This window comes from Solanum stenotomum, chromosome 12 (assembly GCF_019186545.1).
Source record: "Solanum stenotomum isolate F172 chromosome 12, ASM1918654v1, whole genome shotgun sequence".
Lineage (NCBI taxonomy): Eukaryota > Viridiplantae > Streptophyta > Magnoliopsida > Solanales > Solanaceae > Solanum > Solanum stenotomum.
In genome coordinates this window covers 40,322,092-40,347,863 of record NC_064293.1, presented here as the reverse complement: position 1 = coordinate 40,347,863, position 25,772 = coordinate 40,322,092, and the positions used below count along the sequence as shown (strand labels likewise).

The following is a 25,772-nucleotide window of genomic DNA, read 5'->3' as shown; positions in this document are numbered from 1 at the left end:
TTAAGTTGTTAATTATTGTATTTTATAGTACATTTTGAACTTAATTTTTAAAGAATATATGTTATTTTCCATGTCCCAATTTATGTGGCATTAATTGATAGATTTGTTGGAGTCGAGAGAATTTTTTTGTTAATTATTGTAATTTATAGTTTCTTTTTCGTCAATTTGAAACAATATATGTTCTTAATTGATAGATTTTTTGGAGCCGACAATTTTTTTTGTTAATTATTGTAATTTATAGTTTCTTTTTCGTCAATTTCAAACAATATATGTTTATCATATAATCCATTTTATGTGGTAGCAATAGAATTTAGAGAGTCAATTAAATTTTTTATATAACTTTTAAATATTTAAGCTATTAATTATTGTAATGTATAGTATTACTTATATTATTTTTGAATATAAATGTTACCTTTTTTATCCTAATTTATATGGCATTGATAGAATTGAAAGTGTCAAATAATTGTTAATTATTGTAATATGATATGTAGTACTTTTTATGTAGTTTTTACTATTTTTAAGCATACTAAGTATAGTATTACTTATATTATTTTTAAATATATTTAAATCTACTACTTATATATATATTTTTTAGTAGATAAGTGTGAATGTGAGGGTATTTTTAAATACCCAAAATACCCTCACTTTCACACTTATCTACTACTTATACATTATATATATTATATAGTAATTTTTTTTAGTAGATAAGTGTGAATGTGAGGGTATTTTTAAATACCCAAAATACCCTCACATTCACACTTATGTTCAACCCTCTCCTTTTTTTTAGTGCCACGTGTCGAAAGAGGAGTGAATTTATTCACTCTTCTTATATAGTAATACTTCATGTATAATTAAGTTATATCCAACTTTTTGAGTGTAATATAATATATAGTTAGTGTATAGCTCATTATAGCATAAGTTGTATTATAAAGTCAATGTATATTTTCTATAACTTTTAAACAAGTTATATTATATAGTGAATTTATACTTTTTATTATTTTTTATGTAAATAAACTATAATATTGATATTCCAAAGAAGGAGAAGGAGGAGGAGGAGGAGGAGAAGAAGAAGAAGCCGGTAGCCATTTAAAAAAATAAATTAATATAGCCGAATAACCTTATAAAGTAATTTGTCGAATTTGGGTTGAAAAAGTGGGAAGTAAAGTTCTAGGGAAAATTACATGGTTAAGCAAATATATACTAGTTATAGTTTTAGATAATTATCACTCGCGATCAACATTCAATGATGATTACGTAGGTTGGGATTTCGAGTTTGTATAATTCAGAATTTGTATAACTTTTGTATAATGTAATTTTGCATAATATAATTTGTGAAATAGTTTAAAGTTTAGATGTCTGTGTATGTATAACTTTGTTATTTCAAGTTTATACAAAATAACTCAATTATACAAACGAACCCGCGAATCATACAAACCAGTGAATTATATACAAACCCAAAAATTATACAAACGAGACAACTTATATTGTAGATGCAACCCATAAATATACAAACTATACTATGGATCATAATTAAGTTTATTACAGTGGCTATTTGCGAAAATTATTGATTGATATTTTGCATAATTCAATGCAGAAGAAATCAAGATTCAAGATCAAGCCTGTAGGCCCAAGAGGCCAGCCATAACAAATCCTTTGAAAGTATTATGGGCCAATATCGCTTTAGGCCCAATTAATTTACACTGATTCAGCCCAATTAACACCAACAGAAAAGAATGTTGAAATAGGCGCAAATTGAACTTTTCTCAGCCCTGAAATTGTTGCCACTGCCTGGCGCCGCTTTGGCTCCACTCCAGCTCTTCCGGCAAGTCACTTTCTCCTTCTCCGACGAAATCAAAGTGTATGATTCTCTTTTCTCTACCTATTATCGTTTTTCTGTTTGTCTTTAGTAGACAATAGCACTTTTTTCAGCGAAATTTAATGGTAAAAAACGAATTTTTGGTGAATTGGATTGTACTATTCTGTGATTGCCGGAATACGTACACACATGAAGTTACTGATTATATCGGTGTTATTGCTGTTTTTGAATTGAGAAATACTTGTGATTTCATGCTTGAATTGAAAGGGCTCAGTGATTACAAAGACAGCAAACCAGTCATTCATTTGAAGTCACTTTTAATGCACATCTTATGATAAGGAAAATTTTATAAAGATTAAAGTAACAGCTTAGAACTTGATCTTAAGCTAGAAGACTGTAATATTATTCTGTCTTGTTGGATGATCATCTTTTTATAAATTGTAGTTTATCTTCCAAAAAACAAAGGAAGAAGAGGAAAGACTGTTGCAAAGATGTGCATACTTCAGTATTTTTAACTGTTTTTTTTTTTTTTAATAAGCATTGTCATGAGTTCTTTGATGAAATGATTCAAGGGGTTTTCTACATGATTATGTTTCACAGGAAATTTGCGCAATATTTCAACCCAAGTCAACATAATGGGAATGGAATTACATGCTGAAAAGGCAGGTTGTGCTGAGATGGAGATTGCTGAGATTACAGATTCAGATTTGTTCAAACTTGTTAGACATGCCCTTAAATCTGCTCTCCAGGTTGGATGCTTGGATACATATTTATTATGTTCTTATATAATTGTATTGGGTTGGGTTTGGTGGTGCATGCCACTGCATGGGAAATCAAGGTTCAACTGTATGAGTCAGCACAAACCTTGATTTTTTATTTTTTTTTGCCTTAATTCTTTGCTAGCCACGGTTTATTCTGGCTAAATTACTTATCTAAAAACAAAAGGAAAAGTATCCTTCCTGCTAAGATGTCTCTTTTGAATATTTGATTGAAGTCGACATAGGTGCTCCAGATTGATTGACCTGGGTCGGGTGTTGACTTCCTTGGAGATTAAGAGTCAAATGTTTGGACGTTAGTTATCTCATTGTTATTCAGCAAGTACTAGCCAGCCAAATATTTTCATTGATTCCTTTTGCTGAAATTAATGTTTTTTTTTGCCCGTCCCCACTTCGTTTACATTCCTGGCAAACATCTTCACAAGATGTGAAATGTCTGAACCTTCTTAGTTGCTGTTTTCACTGGTGCATGTGCAATGCAACTTCCTTTATAGTTTCCATATATTTACTATAGCACTGTAAAACAGTTTTTATAGCCGAATGTTGGTATATTAGGGTGATCCAGACCAATATGAGCAGCTTCTTCGTGTTATGCACCCTGATGAAGGCGTTTTACCTGATGTGGCCCTACTGGTGGTATGTTTTCCTTAGAGATTGCATATATATTGGTCATCTTCCAATCACTTTTTGTGGTGGTTTCTTTTACTTTGTATTTTAATTATTGCTTGATTTTGGATTTGCATTTCAGACATGTTTAAAAGCTCTGTCAGGATCAGTTTCTTGTCTAGACATTGTTCACCATAAATCTCTTATAGCATCTGTAAGTTCTAAGTATCTGTATTAACTCTCTCAATCTGTGTTTTTGAAGAATACAGGTTGGCACTGGTAGGATCGTATACTTAGAATGTCTTATTTGCTTGCAGATTTTACAAATGAGCATGTGGAACTATGGAACTGATGTAATGGATGCTTTGATGGAATTTAATATATCCTTGGTATGTGGCTCTAGTGCTACTATTTTCAGTGTTTTGGTCATTAGTCTCTATGATCATGACTCTTCTCCTATGTTGTAGGCTGCATCCAGTGGGCAGTATGTCGATTTGTGCTTGGAAATGCTTGTGAGCAATTTTATGCCTCCTGATTCCTTCATATCATTATTGAATCAGCCACCTGGCATTCTACGGAAGGGCCAAGTCATTGACCGTGTCCATTCAACATTAACATACATTGCAAAGTTACTTCCTCTCTCGCCCTTGAGACTTGAGAGAATGATAACGGAGAGGATGCCACACATTTTCACAAAGGAACCAGTAAGTGCAGATTGATACTTTCTTTACAAAGAAAATTCTTCCATGATGTAGCTTATTGCAAGTGTTCCACTCCTACTGACGTTTGTTGAATTAGTTAAACTTGCATTGCCAGAACCTCGTTGTTGGTACACTTTCTTCTGTGTTGTGTTCCTTATTGCTGGAAGTTCCTAAATTCTTAGCCATGTTTCCTCCTCCTCCTCCTCCTCCTCCGCCCCCTTCCCCCTCCGTGCAGTTGATCTTGATATATGTGGAGAACATGTTAAAACTAGAGAGTGGAGCAATTGGCGATCTTGTTGGGAGAACAATGCTTGTGGCAATTATGGATAAGCTAATAGATTTGGATGTAAGTTGTTTGAAATCAACCCTTCACTCAGGCACTGTGTAAATTCTAAAAGGTGTTGCACTAAGTTAATTTGGTTCTTGTCCTTGGGTTTCTTAGGTAGATATAGCATGGGATGATATCTTACAAGAAGATTTCACCAAAGGCATCTTCGATATGGAGCTGGGAGATCTGGAATGGCCAATGGATGATGGCCAGCAAAATGGTGATGAGGTGATTTTCATCTTTCAATTGATATTCTTCTGTATTTTAGTGTTGGCATTGCCACTAAATTTGTTTCCTTGACTTCTTTTTTGTGTATGGGGGTGTATTTCAGAATCACGTAGTTGTGTAAAAAAGCGACGCCTTGTACATAATGTTGCATTATTCTGTTCACTTCTCTCCTTTTATTTGATTGGAATTTTTTTTCGTGAGGGTAATATGGAAGGAGAGAAAAAGGAGATCGTTTGAGGGGAGGATGATTTTGTACATGCGTGGAGTAGCCTTGTCTCTCTAGTTTCTTTTGGTGCATCCGTAAGGATCTTGTATTGTGTTAGATGATTGGGTGAAATTTTGTATAGAACCATGTTTAGCCCAGATTTCTTTAATTTTGGTTATAATACTTGTATAGAGGGATTCCCAATATGAGTAAAATCATTAACCTTATTAAAAATGATCGGTCTTAGTCTTGAAGAGACTTAGTGTAGATAACGATTACATGATGATTCAGAAGAGGGTTTCCTAGAATGTTTCTATTTAAATCTGAAGTGACTGTCAACATTTAGAAAATTTGCCTTTTTGATACTCTGCAAACTTTAACCAGAGTTTAAGTGGTTAAAAGGACTATTTCTTCAAATCTGTTTTCCCCTAATAAAGGTCAGTTTGCCCACAACACTATTTTCACCCTTCCCATATTCAAGTGTAGACAAATTTCCTTTTTCACAGTGTTGATCAACCATTTAAAGGTTGTATGCAATTGGATTTGGGTATCAACACAAATAGGGTGAGTCACAAATACCATCTATGAGAAGATGTCTTTTTTTGGTTCTAAATGGTCATTCTTTCCTGTTGTGTTAAGTTCTATCCCTTTTTTCCCCCGATGAACTAGTCTGTGGTTGTCTTGTATCAATACAATCTTTAGGAATATCAGAAATACTGTATTGTATTATACGCTAGGCTTTCAAATGATGATTGATTATATTTATTGTTTGCTTTTCATCCATTTTTTTATTTTTATTTTTTTGCAAGTAAAGTTATTTGAGGGCTCACTGTGGGGATTGAACCCACGACCACAAGGTTAAGGGCAGTGCAGTCTACTGACTGAGCTCATCCATATTTTTTATCTGGTGTTTGTCATCTGCCCTTTATATACTAACAAAGTCTTTACTTCCAGCTCCAAATTTCTTGGATGGAACGGTATTTTAGTGGAAATCTCAATGCTCAGAAATTGGATAGCTTAATTGTGCTTACCTTTGAACACCTTAACTTTTGCAAAGAGAGTGGACGCCTGAGTCAGGTAAAGTGGATGCATCAGCGTGTAATTTCTAACTCCGCTCCTTGCTTTTCTTACTTTTATTTTTCTTTCAAATGGCGTAGGTTTTTCATACTCTTCTCCAGTCTTTTCAGCAAACTGTTTTGATGGCATACAAGTCTAAATTTGCTCAGGTAACATTCACGATTATCATCCTCCTCTACTTAGGCTAGTCTTTCTTTTCCCAGCACTTCTAAACTTGATGAACACCTTGTTAGTTAATTTTTCTTACTTCAATGTACTTATTGCCCTTTTGAACTTAAATTTGTTGATCCTGTTATTGCAGTTTGTGTTGTTTTACGCCTGTTCACTGGATCCTGAAAACTGCGGTAGGAGATTTGCTGATACGCTATTTCATAAATTTAAGTCAAGTAAATATCCAGAATGGAGGTGAGGATTAAAGAATTTTGAATCTTGGGTTTCTTTTTCTTGTCCTTCCCACTTGTTTCGCCCTGACATTCCGTTTTGTTGATCAATATGTTTAGTCATGTATTAAGGATACACAACTGCTTGCTAAGTTTGGTGTTCTGTCTGAGTGCTTAGCATGTAACTCTTTATGATACTGGGTGGATGAACTCAAGACCTTTCCATCTTCAAACATAATTTTGGAAGCTAAAATCAACAGTCTGCAGTCCCTGTTTATTAGAGACATTTTTAAAAAAAACTCTGCATTCATCTCTCCTCTCTTTTATAATAAATATGCTATGTTGGGGAGGTGTGCTTGTTTAGATTTTGTTGGGGTATTGCTTGGGTCTCAATATTGTTCCCTTTATGATCCTGCCATTGAATTTTCGTGCACTCAAAGTCGAAGTAGTATTCCTTACTCAAACTAGCAGACTTTCTGCATAGGCTGCTAAGATAACATGCCATCAAAAAATCAAAATAGTGGTCCTTAAAACTCAGATTATCGTGCTTCAGTAACCCGTCAGTTGTGTTGGATAAGACAGAAGGCATTTGCCATTCTTTTTACTTGTCAGAAGGTTTGACGTGTTTTTTGTGATCTTTTGCTTAAAATTTCAAATGCGACTGAATACATTTGATACTCTCTTGAGTGTTGATAACTCTGATAGTTCTTTGCTTATTAGTTCATCGGGGGTGGGGGTTTGGGGCGGTCTGGTAGTTATATATTTTCTAGTTATATTCATTTTGTTCATGGTTGTTTGGAGGAACTAATAATTTTATTGGTCTCTTGCAGAATGAGTGCTGTTGCCTATCTTGCTAGTTATTTGGCTCGTGCGAAGTTTTTGCCCATCTCATTTGTTGCTGAATATGTAGAAAGGTTTATCCGATGACCAAACATCTTCAACTCTATACACAATATATTTTATAGTTTTGAGTTGCTTCCATTGGTCAATAATGAATTGAAATGCATGTCAAGTCATAGATTTCTTTTCTTTTTTTGTGTGAGGGTTCAGTTTGCTGGAATGGTGTTCCACTTATTGCTCCAACCAGGGTGGCAGCATCAATCCAAAAGCTCACAAGGAATTCTATGCTGGGTGCCAGGTACTTGACAGCTTTGTTCTAGTCAGAACCTTCAGTAGTCTGTCCCACTCCCTCACTCACAGAGACCTTCATTCTTTTTATATTGTTTGAGGAGTGGTGGATATTTTCTGTACCTTTCCGTGGATCTATTTGAAGGCTTTCCAAATTATATTCCTGGTGTTAATTTTATTTATGTATCATTTACGTGCCAGGAAGAGAAAAGAGAAGTGTTAGAAAGTTAACTTCTTTTTTTCCGTGAATTACAGGAAACTTCTTAGAGAAATGGTTGAAAATTTTCAATTAAAAGGACTTTTTTTTTTTTTAATTATAAAGAATTAAAAGACTTCTTTCAAATTAATTCTGCAAAATATGTAGGGAATTTGAAGGAAGACTTACCTTGGAAACCAATCAAAGCGAGAATAGTTTTTCATTCTTTTTTTTTTTCTTTAGCACATCACTTTCAGAAACTTTCTTGACATCCAATTAAATTGTTACTGATTCTGTTGATTATATTGCAGGCCATGATGTATGTACTTTGCTTTCGCATGAGATCAATGCTTGCTATTCCTCGCATCAGATCACGTATATCAAAGCATATAGAGGATATCCTGAGGCATCCATTGAGCCCATTAATGGTAATGTGTTCATTTTCTATTATGACTCTTAAGTTTCTTTTTATTTTGTATTTTCTCTCTTTTTATTTGTTATTATTATTTCATTCTGAAAGAATAAATGCCTGGCAAGCTTTAGACAACATAGGAAAAAAGGGTCATTGAGGATTCATATAGCTGTCCCCAACTTGTTTTGGTCTTAGGTGTTCGTTGTTGTAAGCTTCGATAACATAAGAAAAATTAAAAAATTGACATGGTAAATGTTTATAAATACAGGTACCAAGAAGGTACAAACACAGCAGACTAAACTGAACCAGAAAAAAACTACATATGCCCTATATCTTCTAAGAAATCTAAATACTCATCCATGTTTTTCATAACACTCTTTTACACCAAAAGAATATATTCAAAAGACATCTATTTTTGATCCTGGATGAATGTTGTTTAGTCCCTTTACAGCAAACTCTGTTTCTCTCCTGCCATATTGTCCATAAGACAGGTACGGGAATTGTTCTCTGTAGTGACTGCTGATTTTAACCATTGTTTGATGTTGCCATGTCTCCAGTAGACTCCTTACATTTGGTGGCATAACCCAATTAATATTGTACCTGTTAAGGGATAGCTCCCAACACTGCCTTGCCACTTTGCAATGAATGAGATGATGATTGTCTGTTTCTAACTCGTCTTCATACATGTAGCATCTCCTACTTAATAATAATATGTCTTCAGTAAATTTATCCTGTGTTAGACAAACTTCCTTTGCTGCCCCCACCCAAAGCATATGCTACTTTGACAGGTCTACGAGTAGAATTCAGCTACCTTTCCATTCTTCTTAGTGGAGCATCCAAATAGCATTGAAAATTTGGACTTGAAGCTTAAGGATATTTCTACCATTTTCCAGCTTCAGCTTTACAAGTTAACTGTATTCATTCCACAAACTTCTAACAGTTCCCCAGACCCCCCCGCCTGGATGATGATTGGACTGTAGGAGTCCAAAGATCTTTCCTACCATATTTGGCATTTATGAGATGTTTCCATAAACTGTTACTCTCATCATTATACCTCTGAAGCCACTTAAGAAAGTGAAACTTGAGTGAGATTATGTGGTTTGATAGAGGTACAGTGCTTAAATGCAGACACACAATTTTATAGAAGGTTCAGTGTTCGGTGTATCTGGACTGAAAGGAACTGTAGACATTTTGATTGAATAGCAACTGCTAATCAGTCTCAAGACTGAACGTCTTATAATTTTGTATAGCTGGAGTAATTTGTTCCTTGTTAACTCCCCAGAAGCTTTTTGGGCTTTGTTAGCTCCTTATCTTTAGTATGGGCTCACTGTAATGGAGCTAACAAACTCACTTTTGTTCTATTTGCATCTGCTTGATGCCTTTTTGATGAAATAACTTCATCTAAAAAAAATGGTTCGATGTTTAGGGAAATGACTAGGTGCATATGTATCAGAAAACCAAGATAGGGGATAAAAATAGTGGACAAGATCTTTTTATATCTCATAGATACCCTAGTGGAATGGTCTACAACCATTTTTGGGGATCTAGCTTTGTATGATATCTTGTTGTGTACCAATAATGTATTACCAGATTTGAAAAAAAGGGGGTGGGGGTGATACAGGACTGCGATGCAATTCGTAGAAGGATATTTTCAAAGGGAGAGAAATTCCATAGTCTAGCTCGTAAGAAATTGAATGGTAGCTTTGAAGGCCTGACTAATAGGATGAGTTGCAGATGTTACGATGATGGATGCATGGTAATTCATGATTAGGCAAGACTAGCAATGATTTTCTTTAACAAAAGACAGAGATTGACTGAGATGGTTTAAACATCCCCGTTTTCACCTCCAAATACATTGATTTGTGTGCGTGATTATGATGATTAAAGGTGTTAACTCAAAGCATGTAGAGGAAAATTTTACTGAGAATGCATGTGGATTAGCGAACAACAGAACATAGTGGAAGCTAAGTATTCATAGAGCTGATACCAACTAGGTGATATCAAGGTATATGGTCATTGGTTCCATCTGCATTAGGTCGGTGTTTGAAAGTGCTCTTATAAGATTTTGGTTAGATATTTAAGTTAGTGTCGGAATAAACATGAGATTTAAAAAATCTCTTATTTTAGAGGACCCTAAATTGTTCCAAAGACAAATAATTGAGTGTTGGTGAAACGTGGAGGAGTTGATAGCCAATCCCAAATTGGGATTAAGGGGTAGTTGTTATTGTTTAAAAGTTCCTTATGTTTTTTCTTTGATATTAGTGGACTCAAATGAGAACTCATCCAAGGCTTGGATGTGCTTCTGTTAGTGGATTCTCTACTTTTTTGTTAATTCTAGTGTCCAATGAATATTTTGTCAACAGGTATGCTTGCCATCAATAGTGGAAGAATTTCTTCGGTTGGCAAAAGTGACTCATCTTGATGTGCCGGATAACTTTGTATCAAGTAACCTGCTTGAGTCAGAACTTTCAATGGCTTTTGGTGGTAGAGAGAGGCTTGACACGTTTTTTCCATTTGATCCATGTTTGCTAATGAAATCTGACAGGTTTGTTTCTTTATTGGCATTTTTTGACTTCTCTTGTTCATTTTAATTGGCTGGTTGGATATTGAAGCTCCTTGCTTACCTCAGAGTGAAAATTTCCTGGTGATTCTTCTATTAATTAGTGGGTAATTTTGTCTCATGTTGCCATATGTTTTTGGAAGATTCATCCGGCCAAATTTTGTGTACTGGTCAATGGTTCGGAGCTCTTATGACAACGATGATGATGATGATGAGGGTACTAGTGATGAAGACGATATTGAAATCTGTACAGCAGGGAACGGGATAAATATACCTAATGGTGGAGCTGCCCGAAGTTATGATCAGGATCTCGATGAATTTGGTAATAAAATGAGCAAAATGTCCATAACACCTAAAGTTGCTCAATGGGGGGAATTACAATCCGGCAGGCAGATGCCTTCAAGTTTGCTACCTTGCCCTGATTCCTTGTAGAGATTAATCTGCACCGTTTGATGACCTTGAAAGAGGAAATGCTTGCCCTTCCATGGCAAAGAGTCGTACCATGTCATGAAGAGTTGAAAGTGCTTGTCCTGGTCCGTGGTTGGTTATGGCAAGACACTGAGATTATGTGATATTCCATTGTATCCTAGATTCATGAGAGGCCTGCCTGAATACATCCCGCGAGATGTTAGAGGTCAAGTTTTGTATTCACAGCTAAAGTTATTTGTAATATTTAGCAATAGTTGGTTTGATGATGATGAGAACTAAATGTGGAAACACTCAAATTCTCTTGTATTTTCTTGTTGGTGTTAATATATTATGGTGCTATATGCACAATATAAGAGTATATTTTAAATGTATCGAAGGGTGCAATACCATACTATACTTCAAGAGAATTTTAATTAGGTGAAATTGCCTTTTAAGAGAGAGACCCTTGTACTTGTTCCAGATTGTTTTCCCAATATCTAAGGTTTAATCATGTTTAAAATAGGTATTTGGTGCATGAATTAATAATTTTTATTAAAATAAAAATGGATAAAAGAAAAAGAAAAAACATAACCCCCACCTCAAATTTTTATTCTCTTTCTGAAAGGTTATTGATTTTCTTGATTATAAGGGAAAAAAAGGTTGTTATTGGAGGTGATGGCTGGTGAAGGAGCCATGGCAATTGGTGTGTGGCTTCGAAGATGGGAGGAGGGTTTTCCTTTAATTTTATATTTTGCCTTGCTATTTTTATTTTTTATTTATGAAATTAGAACTATATTAAAATAATGTGAAAATTAAATAGTCATATAATCCGATTTGGATGCTGATTTGTCATTCACGTCAAGCAAGTTAGCATAATATGAATTTGGGGGTTTAAAGTACCCATTTTGAACATGTTGAGGGAGCTAGTGGAGTAGGAAATGACAAATGTCTTCTAGGTCATTAATGGACTTTTTATGCAAGAACTTTGTTCATTATGTAAATCCCAACTAAAGCAAAGTAGCAATATATGACAGGTAATGATAGCATTATGCTCTTTATAGCAATAAACCACAATTAACCTGGAATAACGAAATACTAGTAAATAGTGCTAAGTAAGGAATGAAGAAGCTGTAAAGTAAAACTAGAATTTAGACTCTAATGTTTCTGTGCATAAATCTGAAAAAGGATGCCATATTTGCACAAAAAAGATAACTGCCCAGCAATGGACCTAAAGTATCCAAATTGCTCAAAAATAAGGGCAATATCAAACGAACATGAATTGCTAAGCTGCAGAATCCATTCTCACATCACACAGGTATTATCAACATGAAACATAACAAGAGAAACATTCCTTTTCCAAGCAAGGGTTGAGGGAAGGTATTATCAACAAGAGAAGCATTCTTTTTAAAAGGTTCTTTCATTTCCAGGGCAGCTGACCCTTAACTCCAGGAGAGCTTCTCTTCTTCCTAGTTTCATCAGGCGGACTATCAGGCCCACTTACTGACATCGCACTTCTGGATGCTGATGCTCCAGAAGCTAGTGTGTCTGACTTCAGCGGCGTCTGTTTCTGTGTGCTGAAGATACCAACAATAACCTGCGCACCAAGTAACAAGGGGTAAGGCTCCCATAGGCGGACCTAGGATTTGAATATAAGGACAGTTTCTATGTCAAACCTGAACAGCAGTTGCTGCTGTAAGGAGCCCTGCCACACTGCCCCCCCAAATATTACCATCTGCTTCACCACCAAATAGCACAGTCAAGCCACCTTCTGTGCTGCATTCACCACCAGATTCCAAGACAAAGAAGGAACCAGACAGATTAATGATCTGGAACAGTCCCTGCACCAGTTAACCAACAATTTTTTAATCAGAATGTGATGGTACTGAAGTATATCCAGCCAAAAGTTTGATACATTTGATCGAGGGGTTACATACTAGGACATAAATGATAGTAAAATCTAAGGTAGATACATGCTAAACTTGATACACACCTCATATGTTTCAATTGCACTTGTTTGGCGAAGTAATACTTTAGATATGGAACCATTGGCTGACAGAAGGCACACTGATTTTGAGGTACTTTTGCAGAATGACATTATTTTGGCCAATACATCCTGAGAAGCCAAAAAGCTGGAAATACTGAGTTGAATATTCAGAAACATTATATACTACTATATTCTCAGTGTTTCTACTGAGAAGATAACTAAAGAGCAAAACACATGCTGATCAAAATTAAGACCACACCTCCCCAGCTTCTATCTTGATCACGTGTGATTGTATAGGTCCAAGCGCTGCTGGTTTTGATCCTGCAAGTTGAGATTTGGCAGAAAGAACATACCAAGAAGTACTGTTAAACTCCAAACTACAAATTATTAAACTCCAAATTCAGATTCGGGAATGGGACGTTTTCTGCTGAACGTCATATCAAAGTATGCTAACAGGACAAAATAAATCTTTTCCAAATTGCTAGCTATGAAGAATACACGGTAAAATAAAATGCATCTCATGCACACCAGAGGAAAAGGTTTCTTTATACTAGTATGAAAGCAGGCAATTATTCAACATTTTGCACAAGAAAATTCAACTGGATGCAGGGGAAAAAAGATTTTGCAGAAGAAAATTAGTTAAACTTAACAAGAATCCAGAAAATCGAGCAGAAATATTGATATGGTATAAAGAATTGAAGCCCTAATTATAAAAGTAAAGCAATGCTAGCTAGTATAAAAGTTCACTTCAGATATATATTTACCCGAACCAACACTTTTCTGCTTGCTTTTAGAACCAGGCGGTCTTCCCCTACCCCTTTTCACAGGCACAGCAGAAACCGCCGCTTCATCTGCCGGAGACGAAAGTCCACCGCCGCCGACCTTAGACGGTGAAGGAGTAGTCATCCCAGGGCTCGCTACATCTGCAGTAGGAGACGAAAGTCCACTGCCGGCGACCTGAGACGTTGAAGGAGCAGTCATCCCAGGGCTCACGGAACTCTCCGTAGCATGCTTCCTCGGCCTTCCGCGTTTCCGCCTTTCAGTTGGACTGACGAGAAGGACACCGGTAGTGTCGAGGGGAGCTGGAAATGACGGCACCGGAGGAGTCGAGGAGGAGGTTGGTTGCATCGGCGTACCATTGTCGGCGGCGGAGGGGGAGGGTGATCCCACGTTTTCCATTGATGCTTTGAACTGATTCTTCAACTGATTTTTTTCGCTCTATTTTCACTACTCCACCAGTAGTACTATGCTCTATTTATAGTTTTGAAAAACAAAAACCGTTTTATTCAGAATCAAACAGATTGGAAATAAATTACATTTAAATCACATTTTTGATAAAACCAAAATTGGTCATAAAGAATAAAAAATCATTTTTATTTACTCCTACCGATTTTCTGTGCTATTTTGTTTTTTTTTTTAAAAATAATTTAATGACTTTCGTTATACTTAACTAATTTTAATGTAATAGCAGTGAATAACTGGTTAATTAGTTAGTTAAAGTTAGTCACAGAAATAGTTAGAGTTGGTTACAAGTCGGTTAAGTTGTTACATAATTAAAATATACATTATTTTGTAAAGATTTATTCATTCAGAGTGCAATGCACATAAATTCTTCTCTTTAGAAACTGTTGCTTTCCTTCTTGTTGCTTATGCTCCTAGTTTCGTCACCGTATAAGAGATTTAAAAAAAATATATTTTAATATATTCATTTGTATAAATGACCAAGAAATCTTAATTCCTTTGATCATCTATCTAACTTTAGTCAATAACAATGTAGAAATATAGTAGAATTCAATAACTTAACTTTAATGTTATGAAAATAAGGGTTTGTAAAGGACCACTAATAGTAAAACCGCATTCTTTTTTTTGATTAAGTGTCTTATACAATTTCTTTTTAGTGATTACAGAGTTTGATTCTTATTTTGAGATTAAAATCAAAAGAGAAAATGCAGGTTTATGAATCTACTTATTTTATTTAGCATCTCTTTGTTTTTATTTTATCTAAGGAAGTTCACCATGTTTAAATAGGTGAATCGACTAAACTAGGTAGATTAGAGAGAAATTTTATATTTTGCCTTGCTTTTTTTTATTTCTTATTTACGAAATTAGAACTATGTTAAAATAATGTGAAAATTAAATTGTTACTTTGTCATAGAATCCGACTTGGCTGTTGATTTGTCATTCACATCAAGCAAGTTAGCATCATATAAATTCGAGGGTTTAAAGTACCCGTTTTGAACATGTTGAGAAAACTAGATGAAATTTTGTGCAGTACGAAATTACAATCTGTAAAGAGCAAGTATAAATATCTTCTAGGTCATTAATCTCTACGTTATAATTCTAAGAACTTGTTCCACTCAGCTCCCTCCTTAAAAAATATTGCCCATGTACAGATAATTTAAATCCCAACTAAAGCAAAGTAGCAATGTATGACACGTTTTCTATGGAAAATGATAGAATTATTTGGGTTGATAGTATTTTTAGACCAAAAGATGGAAGCTAAGGAGGGGTACCTTTGAACCAAAAACAAAGATGGACAATATTTTTAAACCAAAAGGTGAAAGGAGCGTATTTTTAGGCCATTTCCAATAGGTTAAAGGTATTCTTGGGGCTTGACCCAAAAAACAAAGGTAACCTGGAATAATGAAATACTAGTAAATAAGGAAAGAAGAGGCTAGCAGTAAAGTAAAAGTAGCTAGAATGTTTCTGTGCATATATTTGTACAAAAAAGGATACAATATGAAAAAGAATTGTTAAGTTGCAGAATCCATTCTCACATCACACAGCTTTTCCAATGGTTGAGGATCAACAAGAGAAGCATTCCTTTTAATTAAAAGGGCAACTCCAGTATCGCTTCTCTTCCTAGTTTCAAAAAGCTGCAGAATAAACATGTGATTTCTATACCTACTCTTGAATATTAATTGTCATGATGTATCTTTAGAGTTGTTTGAATTAAAAAATTTAACGCATGCTAAACAAGCTATAATTCATCATCATCATCATCATCAGGATCAATAATCGATCTCTTGATTGATGTTTGAAAAGGGCAATATTTAAAAGAACAAACGTTGTTGATGGTGCGGGGAAGTGGAACAAGACTCTCCTTGTAATCGAAGATTGACGAGTAGTACAGCTCATTGTTAATAACGACGGGAAGATCTTTAATTTGATCGGTGTGGCAATCGTAGAGACCCATTTTTAATGGTGATCCGTCCATTCTAATGACGACCACTTCACCATTAAAACAAAAACCCATGGGCTGCAGGTCATGGCGTGTTTCAAATGTGTATTGCTTAGCCCAAGATTCTGAAGCACCTCCATAGTCATTTAGAGCCCAAAGTGTGTATGAGAAATAATAACCTGGAGTGTCACTATATGATGAACCAAAAATAGCTAGTCTATTTCCATTCAGTAGTGAAAGCTTCCGGTGGTACGATTTACAAGATTCGGCGGCCTCAATATTAAATGGTGTAGATATCTCTCGAAATTTGTCCTCAATCATATCAAAGGCAATTACAATACTCGGTGGTCCTCCTCCTCCTCCTTCGATTTTATGGCCTAACCAATGAATAGCATCATTTGCATTCAGACAACGACCAAATTGGGTGATGTTATACGGAAAATCAATGTCCATTTCCTTTGCTGGGAGGAATATCATACTATCATTCCACCTTGTGATTCTAATATACACGCTATTGTTAAAGTAGAGAATGACCCTAACCAACTTGTACTCGTTGGTGATGGGAAGGAAGGTGAAACCTGTAGCTAGATCACTCACCAAACGATTAGACCGCATTGTAATATGATTTCTGGGATGTGGTTCTCTATTAGTAACTATGCCATGGAAAGTCCTGAAGTTCCTTGTAGCAATGTTCCACACCACCACTGATTGAGGGCACAATCCAGACGAAAAGCATACCATGCCTCTACAAGAGTCTGCAACGTAAATTTTATGCCTTTCATAAAGAGTAGGAGGAGGTAAAGATAAAGGGGTAACGGTTCCATCTTCATGAGACACTGAGACACTGTTATATGTTGTTCTCCTACTGATATTCTTGTTGTTGTAGAAACATATCAAGCTGCTGCTGCTGCGCTTGGCTCCATCGTGATGAATGTTGATGAATCTGCGGGAGAGGATTAAGTCATGCCAGGACCAACACACACTTTTAAAACGCAAAAGTGACTTCACTGGTAATGCTAACAGAATAGCCATTACAAAGTCTCCTGGAAGAAGAACAATGTTTTTGTTCATGGCTTCAAATATAGCTTCAAAACTATCATCATTCTCTTCTTCTCTATCCCCTGCAATTCTTCCCCCACTAGGTAGGTAAGTATGTAGCTAAAAAGAATCTTTCATTAGCCAAAGCAATTGATTGGACATATATATATATATATATATATATATATATATATATATAATCAAGTACCAATCAACTTAAAATGTTAGAAATACACAAATCAAATTGAAAGTTTAACATGGAATATTGTCCAGTATGGAAAAGCAGCAAGTTTGGGCATTACAATTGGCAGAGGTGCTGTTTTGAAAGGGGAAACTATTTGATAATAGTAGAAACTGATCGAGTCTATATTTATTTATTTATTATAACAAAATTCAGTTGGTCTTTGAACAGCTAATTTATTGGATTTTTGTTCGTTATTAGAACAAATTCTATAATCTGATTAGCGTTATCAAACAAGGTTACGGTTAAGGGTTTTCAAGATTCAGTATATACATAAACACAGCGGGTAAAGCCCAATTAAAAGACAATGATTTCCGACATCTAATCTATGATTAATTAAGAGTGAATGGATCATCCATAATTATGCCCAACAAAAATTACTAACCTAAGTTGAAAACTGGGCAGCATATTCCAGCACCTTCTTTCATCCTCTCTGTATATACTTCAAAGATTGCAAGTAGGTAGGAACCCTAATAAAGGGTTCTCTATTTATTAATAATAATTTTTAATAACAATAAACAAATCTCATTCTTGGGTAGAAAATACAATAATGTTTTACCTAAGTCTTTTTATTCTTTTATTAATGTATATTCTAAATAGTCAAAACATTTTATATTAGGCAAAAGGGTCTCATGAACCCTTGTACTTGTATGAATTTGTATTGTGGACCCTTCTACTTAACATTTTATCAACTCAACCCCTAAACTAATAAAACACAATAAATTAAACCCCTCTGACCACTGACCATTGACCATTGACCATGCTTATGTATCATTAAAATAGCTAAGTTGGCAAGAGAGTGACTACATGCATTTAAGACGAGTGAACATCATATTTTAAACTTTAAATTTTAAATTATTAAAATTATATAATAAAAAAATTAAAAAAAGAAAAGAACATAAACATCTTCTTCCCCACATCACTTTTTCAGCCACCCTTTCCCCATCGCTGCCCAAACCTCTTTTTTTTTTCTCCACACCATAGTTATCTTCTTTATCCCCTCAACATATAGAACAGTCGAAGAAATCCTTCCGTTTCCGCGTCCGCGTAGCTATGGCGAAGAACAAAAACAAGAAGAGAAATGGCCTAGCTTCCATGGATGTCTCCACTGACCAAACGGTTACGGATGTCCAGGCCATGGATACTTCAGAATCAGCAGCTCCCGCAATGGTGTGAGAGGGAGAGAGGCGACTCTGGTCCCTTTTTTGCTAGAATGAGAGCGATGTTGGTTCTTTTTTCCGCCAGAATGGGAGGCGGCGGCCGGTGAGGGAGTTTGCAGGTACGCCAGAGAGGATGGAGAGGGGGAGTTTGCATGTCCCCATCTTCAATCTTTCACATCAATTGTCTCCTTCTAATCCCTTAAACTTGTCTTTTTCAACCCGTTTCAATAACCCAAGAAAATCTCAGGCGAATTTTGGGTAGATTTCGACGAGTTTCACGACAGAGGTTAGTGTGAAATTGTATTTGTAAGCAATTTGGGGTGTGAAAATAGTAGTCGGCGTTGGATTGCGAAAAGTTTGGCCAGATCTGGTTGTGCGGTGGCCAGATCTAGTTGTTAGGTGGCTTAGGTTGTTGTTATTGTGGAGGTTGGAGGAGGAAAGAAAAATAGTGATGGTGTGTGGCGGAGATGAAGACGGGTGAGGGAGAAAGTATATGTGATTTCGCCGGCAAAAATGGCGACGACGCCGGCGATGGCTTTCTTTTGGTGGTGAAATAGTGAAAGTAGGGAGAATTAGAAATGCCAATAATAAATTAAAATGATATTATTTTACATTTTATTAAATAATTTTGGTTAATAATTTTTAAAAATAGTTATGAAATAATTATGATGTGGCATTAATATATCTGACGTGGATATGACATGTCAATTATATAAAAGAGAGTGAGCTACATACATGGTTGGAGGAGCTTAAAAGTTTCATTTTAATTGAGCTTAAGGGTCCAGATGACAAAGGGGTAAGTAGAAGGGTTCAGAATACAAACTGATACAAGTATAAGAGTCTACCAAACCATTTCGCCTTTATATTAAGCAAAATCTATTACAAAAATGGTGTCTTATTCCAATTTCAAGCACTGCAATTTGCCAATCTTATCATTATATAAAGTTTTATTTCGATACTATTACACAAACTTCTCAAATTCTTTAGTTAGATTTTATTATAGTAACTTTATATTATATTTTTATTATTAAAAATTTGTATTATTATTTATTTACCTTCTTATTTTATGAGGTCTGCGTACATCCTATCTTTTTTAAAAAGGGAAAATTGTATATAATAGCAAACTATTAATTCAAATTAAATGCTATAAATATAGTTTGATTTAATTGTACCCCATAACAAACTATTGTTATTTAACCTCTCTCCTGGTGAATCTCGCTCGCCACTCTCGTTCTCTCCCTCGCCTCTCTCGTTTTTTTTATACAAACGCAAGTGTATAAAGTGCGTTTGTGTTTGTATAAAGCGAGAGAAAATTGTATATATACATATATTTTTGTTCCTCTCTCTCCCCTCTCTCAGATCTCGCTCGCCACTCTCCCAGATCTCGCTTTCTCACTCGCCTCTCTCACTTTATACAAAAACTGCAAATTATATAAAATGTGTTTGTGTTTGTATAAAGCGAGAGAAAATTGTATATATACATATATTTTCGTTCCCCTCTCTCCCCTCTCCTAGATCTCGCTCGCCACTCTCCCAGATCTCGCTCTCTCACTTCCCTCTCTCACTTTATACAAAAACGCAAATGTATAAAATGCGTGAAAATTGTATATATACATATATTTTCGTTCTCCTCTCTCCCCTCTCCCAGATCTCACTCGCCACTCTCCCAGATCTCGCTCGTTCACTCGCCTCTCTCACTTTATACAATTGATCTTTTTGTATATGTATACCAAAGCAGATTATACAACTGCTTTCTTTTGTATATGTATAGCAAAATATACATATTTATGTTTGCTATGGAGCGCAATTATGCAAAGTTTGCTATAACATACAAATATGAATTTTGTGTTTGCTATATGTGAAAGTTGCTCCTTTTAAAACTCACTTTTGAATTACACAAAATATTATTATTATTATTCAATCCCCTCCCTCAACCAATTTTGTTGAGACGACTCAATTCTAATAACTAGTTATATTGTAATATTCTAGTACTGTATTTTTATTTTATTTTTTGCGTCTATTAATGAAAAAGTTGAAGGTAAAAAAAACAGAATAAAAAAGAATCATGAATATTGACTACAATAAGGACTGAACATATTAAGACTGCCTTACGCACAGATGTACATTTATTTATTATACAAGGAGTAAAGTAATATTTAGTTTACATGGGTTGAAGAAAGATAAATGTTAAAATAAAGAAAAAGATACTACTAGTTTTAACTTGAGAAAAGGTCATGTCATAATTAATATTTTTATAGTTTAGCACAATCAAATTCAACTCTGAAGTTGGCTATTTTGAAAAGTTTTAAATTACTACTACTTTCTTTGTTTAAGCTAACAGCAATTAGTGCATTGCCTTTTGTTGTCTATGGGGAATGTAATACCTTTTCTGCAATAAGTAAATGCTCAGTGTATTCACATATTTGGTAATTCTGGTACGCATTGCTTCTTAAATGTAAAATTAATTAGCATCTCGAATGATGATGATGCCTCTGGTTGAAGATCAAATTCTACGAAGTAGTAATCTCTCTGCTGGTTGGAAATGTGTCAATAATTCAAGTAAAGGCAAAACATGGGAACATCAACTTCTTGGTGGCCATGGACAAGCTAAGCTGGCTCATAAAGGTGTAAAGCTAGCTGATAATGTGATACTACTAATCTTGAATCTTTAAATACAAGGGAGTAGACCCTACAACATACTTCACAATAATCTCGTGTCCGTTAGTTTCTTTACACCTTGTAGGGTCGTCTGAATGAACATGACCTATTTTTACTTTGATTGCTGATCTCACAAGTATATATATATACTTGGGCAAAAACTTCCAATTACCGATGCTTGACACATTTACTTCTATCCACAAATATTTCAATTACTAACTTGATCAAAAGCTTACATTTTAAGATCGAAGGTAAACAATTACAGATGAACAAAAGCAAAGATCAATATAAAGTTTGGGAAAATGACTGAACCAGAGAGAACAGTTCAAACAAGGTCACAAGGTAATTTCAGCACCGTCACTTGGACGATTTACTACTACTTCCACCGTGAGCAGGCGGTGGATTGACAATCTTATTGAGTCTTTCTACCACTTCTTCTGCCGTGGGCCGCATTACGCCCCCTTCGTCTAAACATTGAAATGCCAAATCTGTTACTTTTCTTGCAACGATCACCTTACATCCACCCGTCTTCAAGAAATCCAGATGGACAGCATGAGAATTCTGTTTCTTGAGTTTCAGTGCCTGCTCTAAAAGTTCGGATGAATAGTTACACGAATGAGAATCATTATCCAGGTGCATTATTCTCCTCTCCTTTGGCACAGTGACTTTAAAGTCAGCTTCCTTCTCCTTCATCAACACTTGGAGCATCAAAAAACCCAGACAGAAATAGTCATAGTGAAAGACATGGTCCTGATGTCCTGAGAAAACAAATAGCCTATTAAATAATTGAATTGTATAGAATGAAACTGAATTCTGAAAATTTTTTGCTAAAACAATGAAAAATCTTATTCTCAATACCTGAAAAGATGAAGTTTTCATTATCGAATGTACGAGATCCACTTAAAGCATCTCCAAACATCTTCATTCGCCCAAAATCTGTCAATACAGGGTTCCAGTTTTGATCCAACAATATGTCAGCGGGCTTCAAGCCCCTGCATACGACCATACGCATATGCAACACCCTGAGTGCCTCAGCAACTTTCGTGATAACATTTAATGCTCTCTCCCAATCTAAAACTGTAAAATGGGACAGGTTTAGGCGATATGAAAGAAGAGAACAAACCAAACTTATTGTTGGAGAAGAAGCATCTGTATTGTATTAACAAGGAAAATTATCTGTGTACAATAGTCCATCTACTGACAACTTTTGATCAATTAGGTGGAAATGGAAAACTCCTAATATAATCAAGAGTGTGATCTAATTACTAAACGTAGTTGGGATATGATACGGAAAAAAAAGATGAAAGTGAGTAAGCCATGAACCAATCTAGCACACAACCCCATGAAGGAAGGAATTTTATAGTAATCAACCCCACATGTGGCTTTAAATATCAAATTCAAAAAAAAAAAAACAATTGATTTGCAGTTTTATAAACTCTGTTTACACAGTAATATTAAAACTTAATAGAATTTACCTTCAATGCTTTTCTGGAGATCTCCCCTCTCATAGAAGGGATAAACCAGGTATAAACCTAGATTGGTACGGCAAACACCGACCAATTTGATGACACCCTCATGTTTTATCCCAGACAGTAGCATGATCTCAGTCTAAAAAAAAGATAAGACTAATTAGTTTATATAAAGAAAGAAGAACATAAACAAACACGATAGAATTTAGGATTACCTTCCACTGAATGTAGTTCTCATCGGTAGAAAACTCTTTTTCCTCACAGAAATAGTTTCCCACCTTGACAGCAACTCTTTCCCCATTCAAATCACTGGAAAGTCCAGACAATCCCCCAATGAACCCTTCATACACCGTTCCCCAGCTACCTGCTCCTACAACCCTTTTGTCAGGAATGAATGAATTGATCTGTTCAATTGTGAACTTCACCAGCTTCCTCTCAACCACTAACGTGCTGATTTCACGCTCGACTTTAAGATCCTTTTCCTACAGAAAATTATAACACAAGAGCATTTGTAATAAATTATTTGATAAATTTTGTTCTGTACGTATCTTGATGGCTGTCTTACTTTGCACAATCAGTTTCCTTCTTTGCTATTGATAATGATCCTTAACATGTAGGACCACTTTTATTATTATTATTATTATAGATTATTTTAATCACACAGATGAGGAGGACAAAAAAATGCTAGGTACATAGTTATAATATTGTTATCTAAACAGTGATTAATAATATATATGTTTCTCTTCTGTTTAAATCTAAAATCCACTGCCGGCGACCTGAAGATGTTGAAGGAGTAGTCGCTACATCTGCCGTAGAAGACAAAAATCCACTGCCGGCGACCTGAGACGTTGAAGGAGTAGTCGCTACATCTGCCGTAGAAGACGAAAGTCCACTGCCGGCGACCTGAGACGTTGAAGGAGTAGTCGCTACATCTGCCGTAGAAGACGAAAGTCCACTGCCGGTAGTGCCTAGGAGAGCTGGAAATGACGGCACCGGAGGAGTCGAGGAGGAGATTGGTTGCACCGGCGTACCATCGTCGGCGGCGGAGGCGGAGGGTGATCCCACGTTTTCCATTGATGCTTTGAACTGATTCTTCAACTGATTTTTTTCGCTCTATTTTCACTACTCCACCAGTCGTACTGTGCTCTATTTATAGTTTTGAAAAACAAAAACCGCTTTANTTGCATAGGTCCAAATTCTGCTGGTTTTGATCCTGCAAGTTGTATATCAGAAATTTGGCAGAAAGAACTCAAATAAATTCCAAACTACAAATTATCAACTCTAATAAATTCCAAATTCAGATTTTCTACTGAACGTCATATCAAAGTATGCTAACAGTAAAATAAAATGCATCTCCATGCACATGATCAGAGGAAAATTAAAGGTTTCTTTATACTAGTACGAAAGATCATAAAGCAGGCAATTATTCAACATTTTGCAGAAGAAAATTCAACGGGATGCAGGGGAAAAAAGATTTTGCAGAAGAAAATTAGAAAACTTAACAAGAATCACACAAATCGAGCAGAAATATTCATATGGTATAAACAATCGTAGCCCTAATAATAAAAGTAAAGCAATTCTAGTTGTAACACAAATAAACAAACACAGAAGAAAATTTAACTGGATGCAGGGGAAAAAAGATTTTGCAGAAGAAAATTAGTTGAAGTTGCAAAACTTAACAAGAATCGAGCAGAAAACTGGTAGCTAATATTTAAGTCTTGGTATAAAGAATAGTAGCCCTAATAATAAAAGCAAAGCATGCAATGCTAGTATAGAAGTTCACTTCATATATATTTTAGTGCCTGCAGGCGGTCTTCCCCTACCCCTTTTCACAGGCACATCAGAAACCGTCGCTTCATCTGCCGTAGGAGACGAAAGTCCACTGCCGGCGACCTTAGACGGTGAAGGAGTAGTCGCTACATCTGCCTGCGGTTGCGTAGAAGATGAAAATCCACTGCCGGCGACCTTAGACGGTGAAGGAGTAGTCGCTACATCTGCCGTAGAAGACGAAAATCCACTGCCGGCGACCTGAGACGTTGAAGGAGTAGTCGCTACATCTGCCGTAGAAGACGAAAGTCCACTGCCGGCGACCTGAGACGTTGAAGGAGTAGTCGCTACATCTGCCGTAGAAGACGAAAATCCACTGCCGGTGACCTGAGACGTTGAAGGAGTAGTCGCTACATCTGCCGTAGAAGACGAAAGTCCACTACCGGTAGTGCCTAGGAGAGCTGGAAATGACGGCACCGGAGGAGTCGAGGTGGAGATTGGTTGCACCGGCGTACCATCGTCGGCGGCGGAGGCGGAGGGTGATCCCACGTTTTCCATTGATGCTTTGAACTGATTCTTCAACTGATTTTTTTCGCTCTATTTTCACTACTCCACTAGTCGTACTGTGCTCTATTTATAGTTTTGAAAAACAAAAACCGCTTTATTCAGAATCAAACAGATTGGAAATAAATTACATTTAAATCCCATTTTTGATAAAACCAAAATTGGGTTAAAAAACATAAAGAATAAAAAATCATTTTTATTTACTCCTACCGATTTTCTGTGTTATTTTGTTTAAAAAAAGAAATTTAATGACTTTCGTTATACTTAACTAATTTAAATGTAACTGGTTAATTAGTTAGTTAAAGTTAGTCACAAAATTAGTTAGAAGTCGGTTAAGTTGTTACACAATTAGAATATACATCATGTTGTAAAAGATCTATTCACTCATTCAATATAGAGTGCAATGCACATAAATTCTTCTTTTTAGAAACTATTACTTTCCTTCTTGTTGCTTATGCTCCTAATTTCATCACCGTATAAGAGATTTTAAAAAAGTTATTTTAATATATTCATTTTACAAATGACCAAGAAATTTTAATTCCTTTGATCATCCGTCTAACTTTAATCAATAATAATGTAGAGATAGAGTAGCATTCAATAACTTAACTTTAATGTTATGAAAATAAGGGTTTGTAAAGGACCACTAATGGTAAAATTGCATCTATTTTTTATCAAGTTTAGTGATTATGGAGTTTGATCCTTATTTTGAGACTCAAATCAAAGAGAAAATGCAGGTTTATGAATCTACTTATTTTATTTAGCATCTTTTTGTTTTTAGTTTTTCTAAGGAAGTTCACCATGTTTAAATAGGCGACTCGACTTAACTAGATAGATTAGAGAGAAATTTTATATTTTACCTTGCTCTTTTTATTTTTTATTTACGAAATTA

General features: G+C 35.5%; 4 protein-coding genes across 4 annotated transcripts; 1 reads left to right on the top strand and 3 right to left on the bottom strand.

Annotated features, from left to right (window-relative positions):
- The first annotated feature begins 1,759 nt into the window (after window positions 1–1,759).
- Window positions 1,760–11,213, top strand: LOC125847641 (uncharacterized). The gene is made up of 16 exons (XM_049527286.1): window positions 1,760–1,858; window positions 2,417–2,565; window positions 3,148–3,228; window positions 3,341–3,412; window positions 3,516–3,587; window positions 3,666–3,902; window positions 4,135–4,245; window positions 4,342–4,455; window positions 5,615–5,737; window positions 5,818–5,886; window positions 6,039–6,142; window positions 6,948–7,031; window positions 7,168–7,255; window positions 7,753–7,869; window positions 10,217–10,398; window positions 10,557–11,213. The coding sequence occupies exons 2-16, from the start codon at window positions 2,452–2,454 to the stop codon at window positions 10,843–10,845; spliced, it is 1,857 nt and encodes a 618-aa protein (XP_049383243.1). The 5' UTR covers window positions 1,760–1,858; window positions 2,417–2,451; the 3' UTR covers window positions 10,846–11,213.
- A 770-nt stretch (window positions 11,214–11,983) lies between these two features.
- Window positions 11,984–13,984, bottom strand: LOC125847429 (AT-hook motif nuclear-localized protein 8-like). The gene is made up of 5 exons (XM_049527049.1): window positions 13,570–13,984; window positions 13,065–13,126; window positions 12,812–12,934; window positions 12,495–12,659; window positions 11,984–12,415 (listed from the first exon to the last, which is right to left on the bottom strand). The coding sequence occupies exons 1-5, from the start codon at window positions 13,982–13,984 to the stop codon at window positions 12,239–12,241; spliced, it is 942 nt and encodes a 313-aa protein (XP_049383006.1). The 3' UTR covers window positions 11,984–12,238.
- A 1,752-nt stretch (window positions 13,985–15,736) lies between these two features.
- LOC125847649 (putative F-box/kelch-repeat protein At1g12870) lies at window positions 15,737–17,722 on the bottom strand. The gene is made up of 2 exons (XM_049527295.1): window positions 17,651–17,722; window positions 15,737–17,107 (listed from the first exon to the last, which is right to left on the bottom strand). The coding sequence occupies exons 1-2, from the start codon at window positions 17,691–17,693 to the stop codon at window positions 15,786–15,788; spliced, it is 1,365 nt and encodes a 454-aa protein (XP_049383252.1). The 5' UTR covers window positions 17,694–17,722; the 3' UTR covers window positions 15,737–15,785.
- Window positions 17,723–21,708: 3,986 nt separating this feature from the next.
- LOC125847428 (probable serine/threonine-protein kinase PBL8) lies at window positions 21,709–25,038 on the bottom strand. The gene is given in 6 exon segments (XM_049527048.1): window positions 21,709–21,753; window positions 21,756–21,841; window positions 21,942–22,160; window positions 22,559–22,691; window positions 22,768–23,034; window positions 24,392–25,038. Coding segments are annotated over 6 exon segments (1,236 nt in total). The 5' UTR covers window positions 24,878–25,038.
- Window positions 25,039–25,772: the final 734 nt, after the last annotated feature.

Coding starts and splice junctions, on each gene's coding strand:
- LOC125847641 (XM_049527286.1), top strand. CDS start 2,452: ATGGGAATGGAATTACATGCTGAAAAGGCAGGTTGTGCTGAGATGGAG. Junction 7,870..10,216: donor ATCCATTGAGCCCATTAATG/GTAATGTGTTCA, acceptor TTTTGTCAACAG/GTATGCTTGCCATCAATAGT. Junction 10,399..10,556: donor TTGCTAATGAAATCTGACAG/GTTTGTTTCTTT, acceptor TGTTTTTGGAAG/ATTCATCCGGCCAAATTTTG.
- LOC125847429 (XM_049527049.1), bottom strand. CDS start 13,984: ATGGAAAACGTGGGATCACCCTCCCCCTCCGCCGCCGACAATGGTACG. Junction 13,127..13,569: donor GCAGAAAAGTGTTGGTTCGG/GTAAATATATAT, acceptor CTCAACTTGCAG/GATCAAAACCAGCAGCGCTT. Junction 12,660..12,811: donor GTGCAATTGAAACATATGAG/GTGTGTATCAAG, acceptor TAACTGGTGCAG/GGACTGTTCCAGATCATTAA.
- LOC125847649 (XM_049527295.1), bottom strand. CDS start 17,693: ATGAAAGAAGGTGCTGGAATATGCTGCCCAGTTTTCAACTTAG. Junction 17,108..17,650: donor CTGCCCAGTTTTCAACTTAG/GTTAGTAATTTT, acceptor GAAGAATTGCAG/GGGATAGAGAAGAAGAGAAT.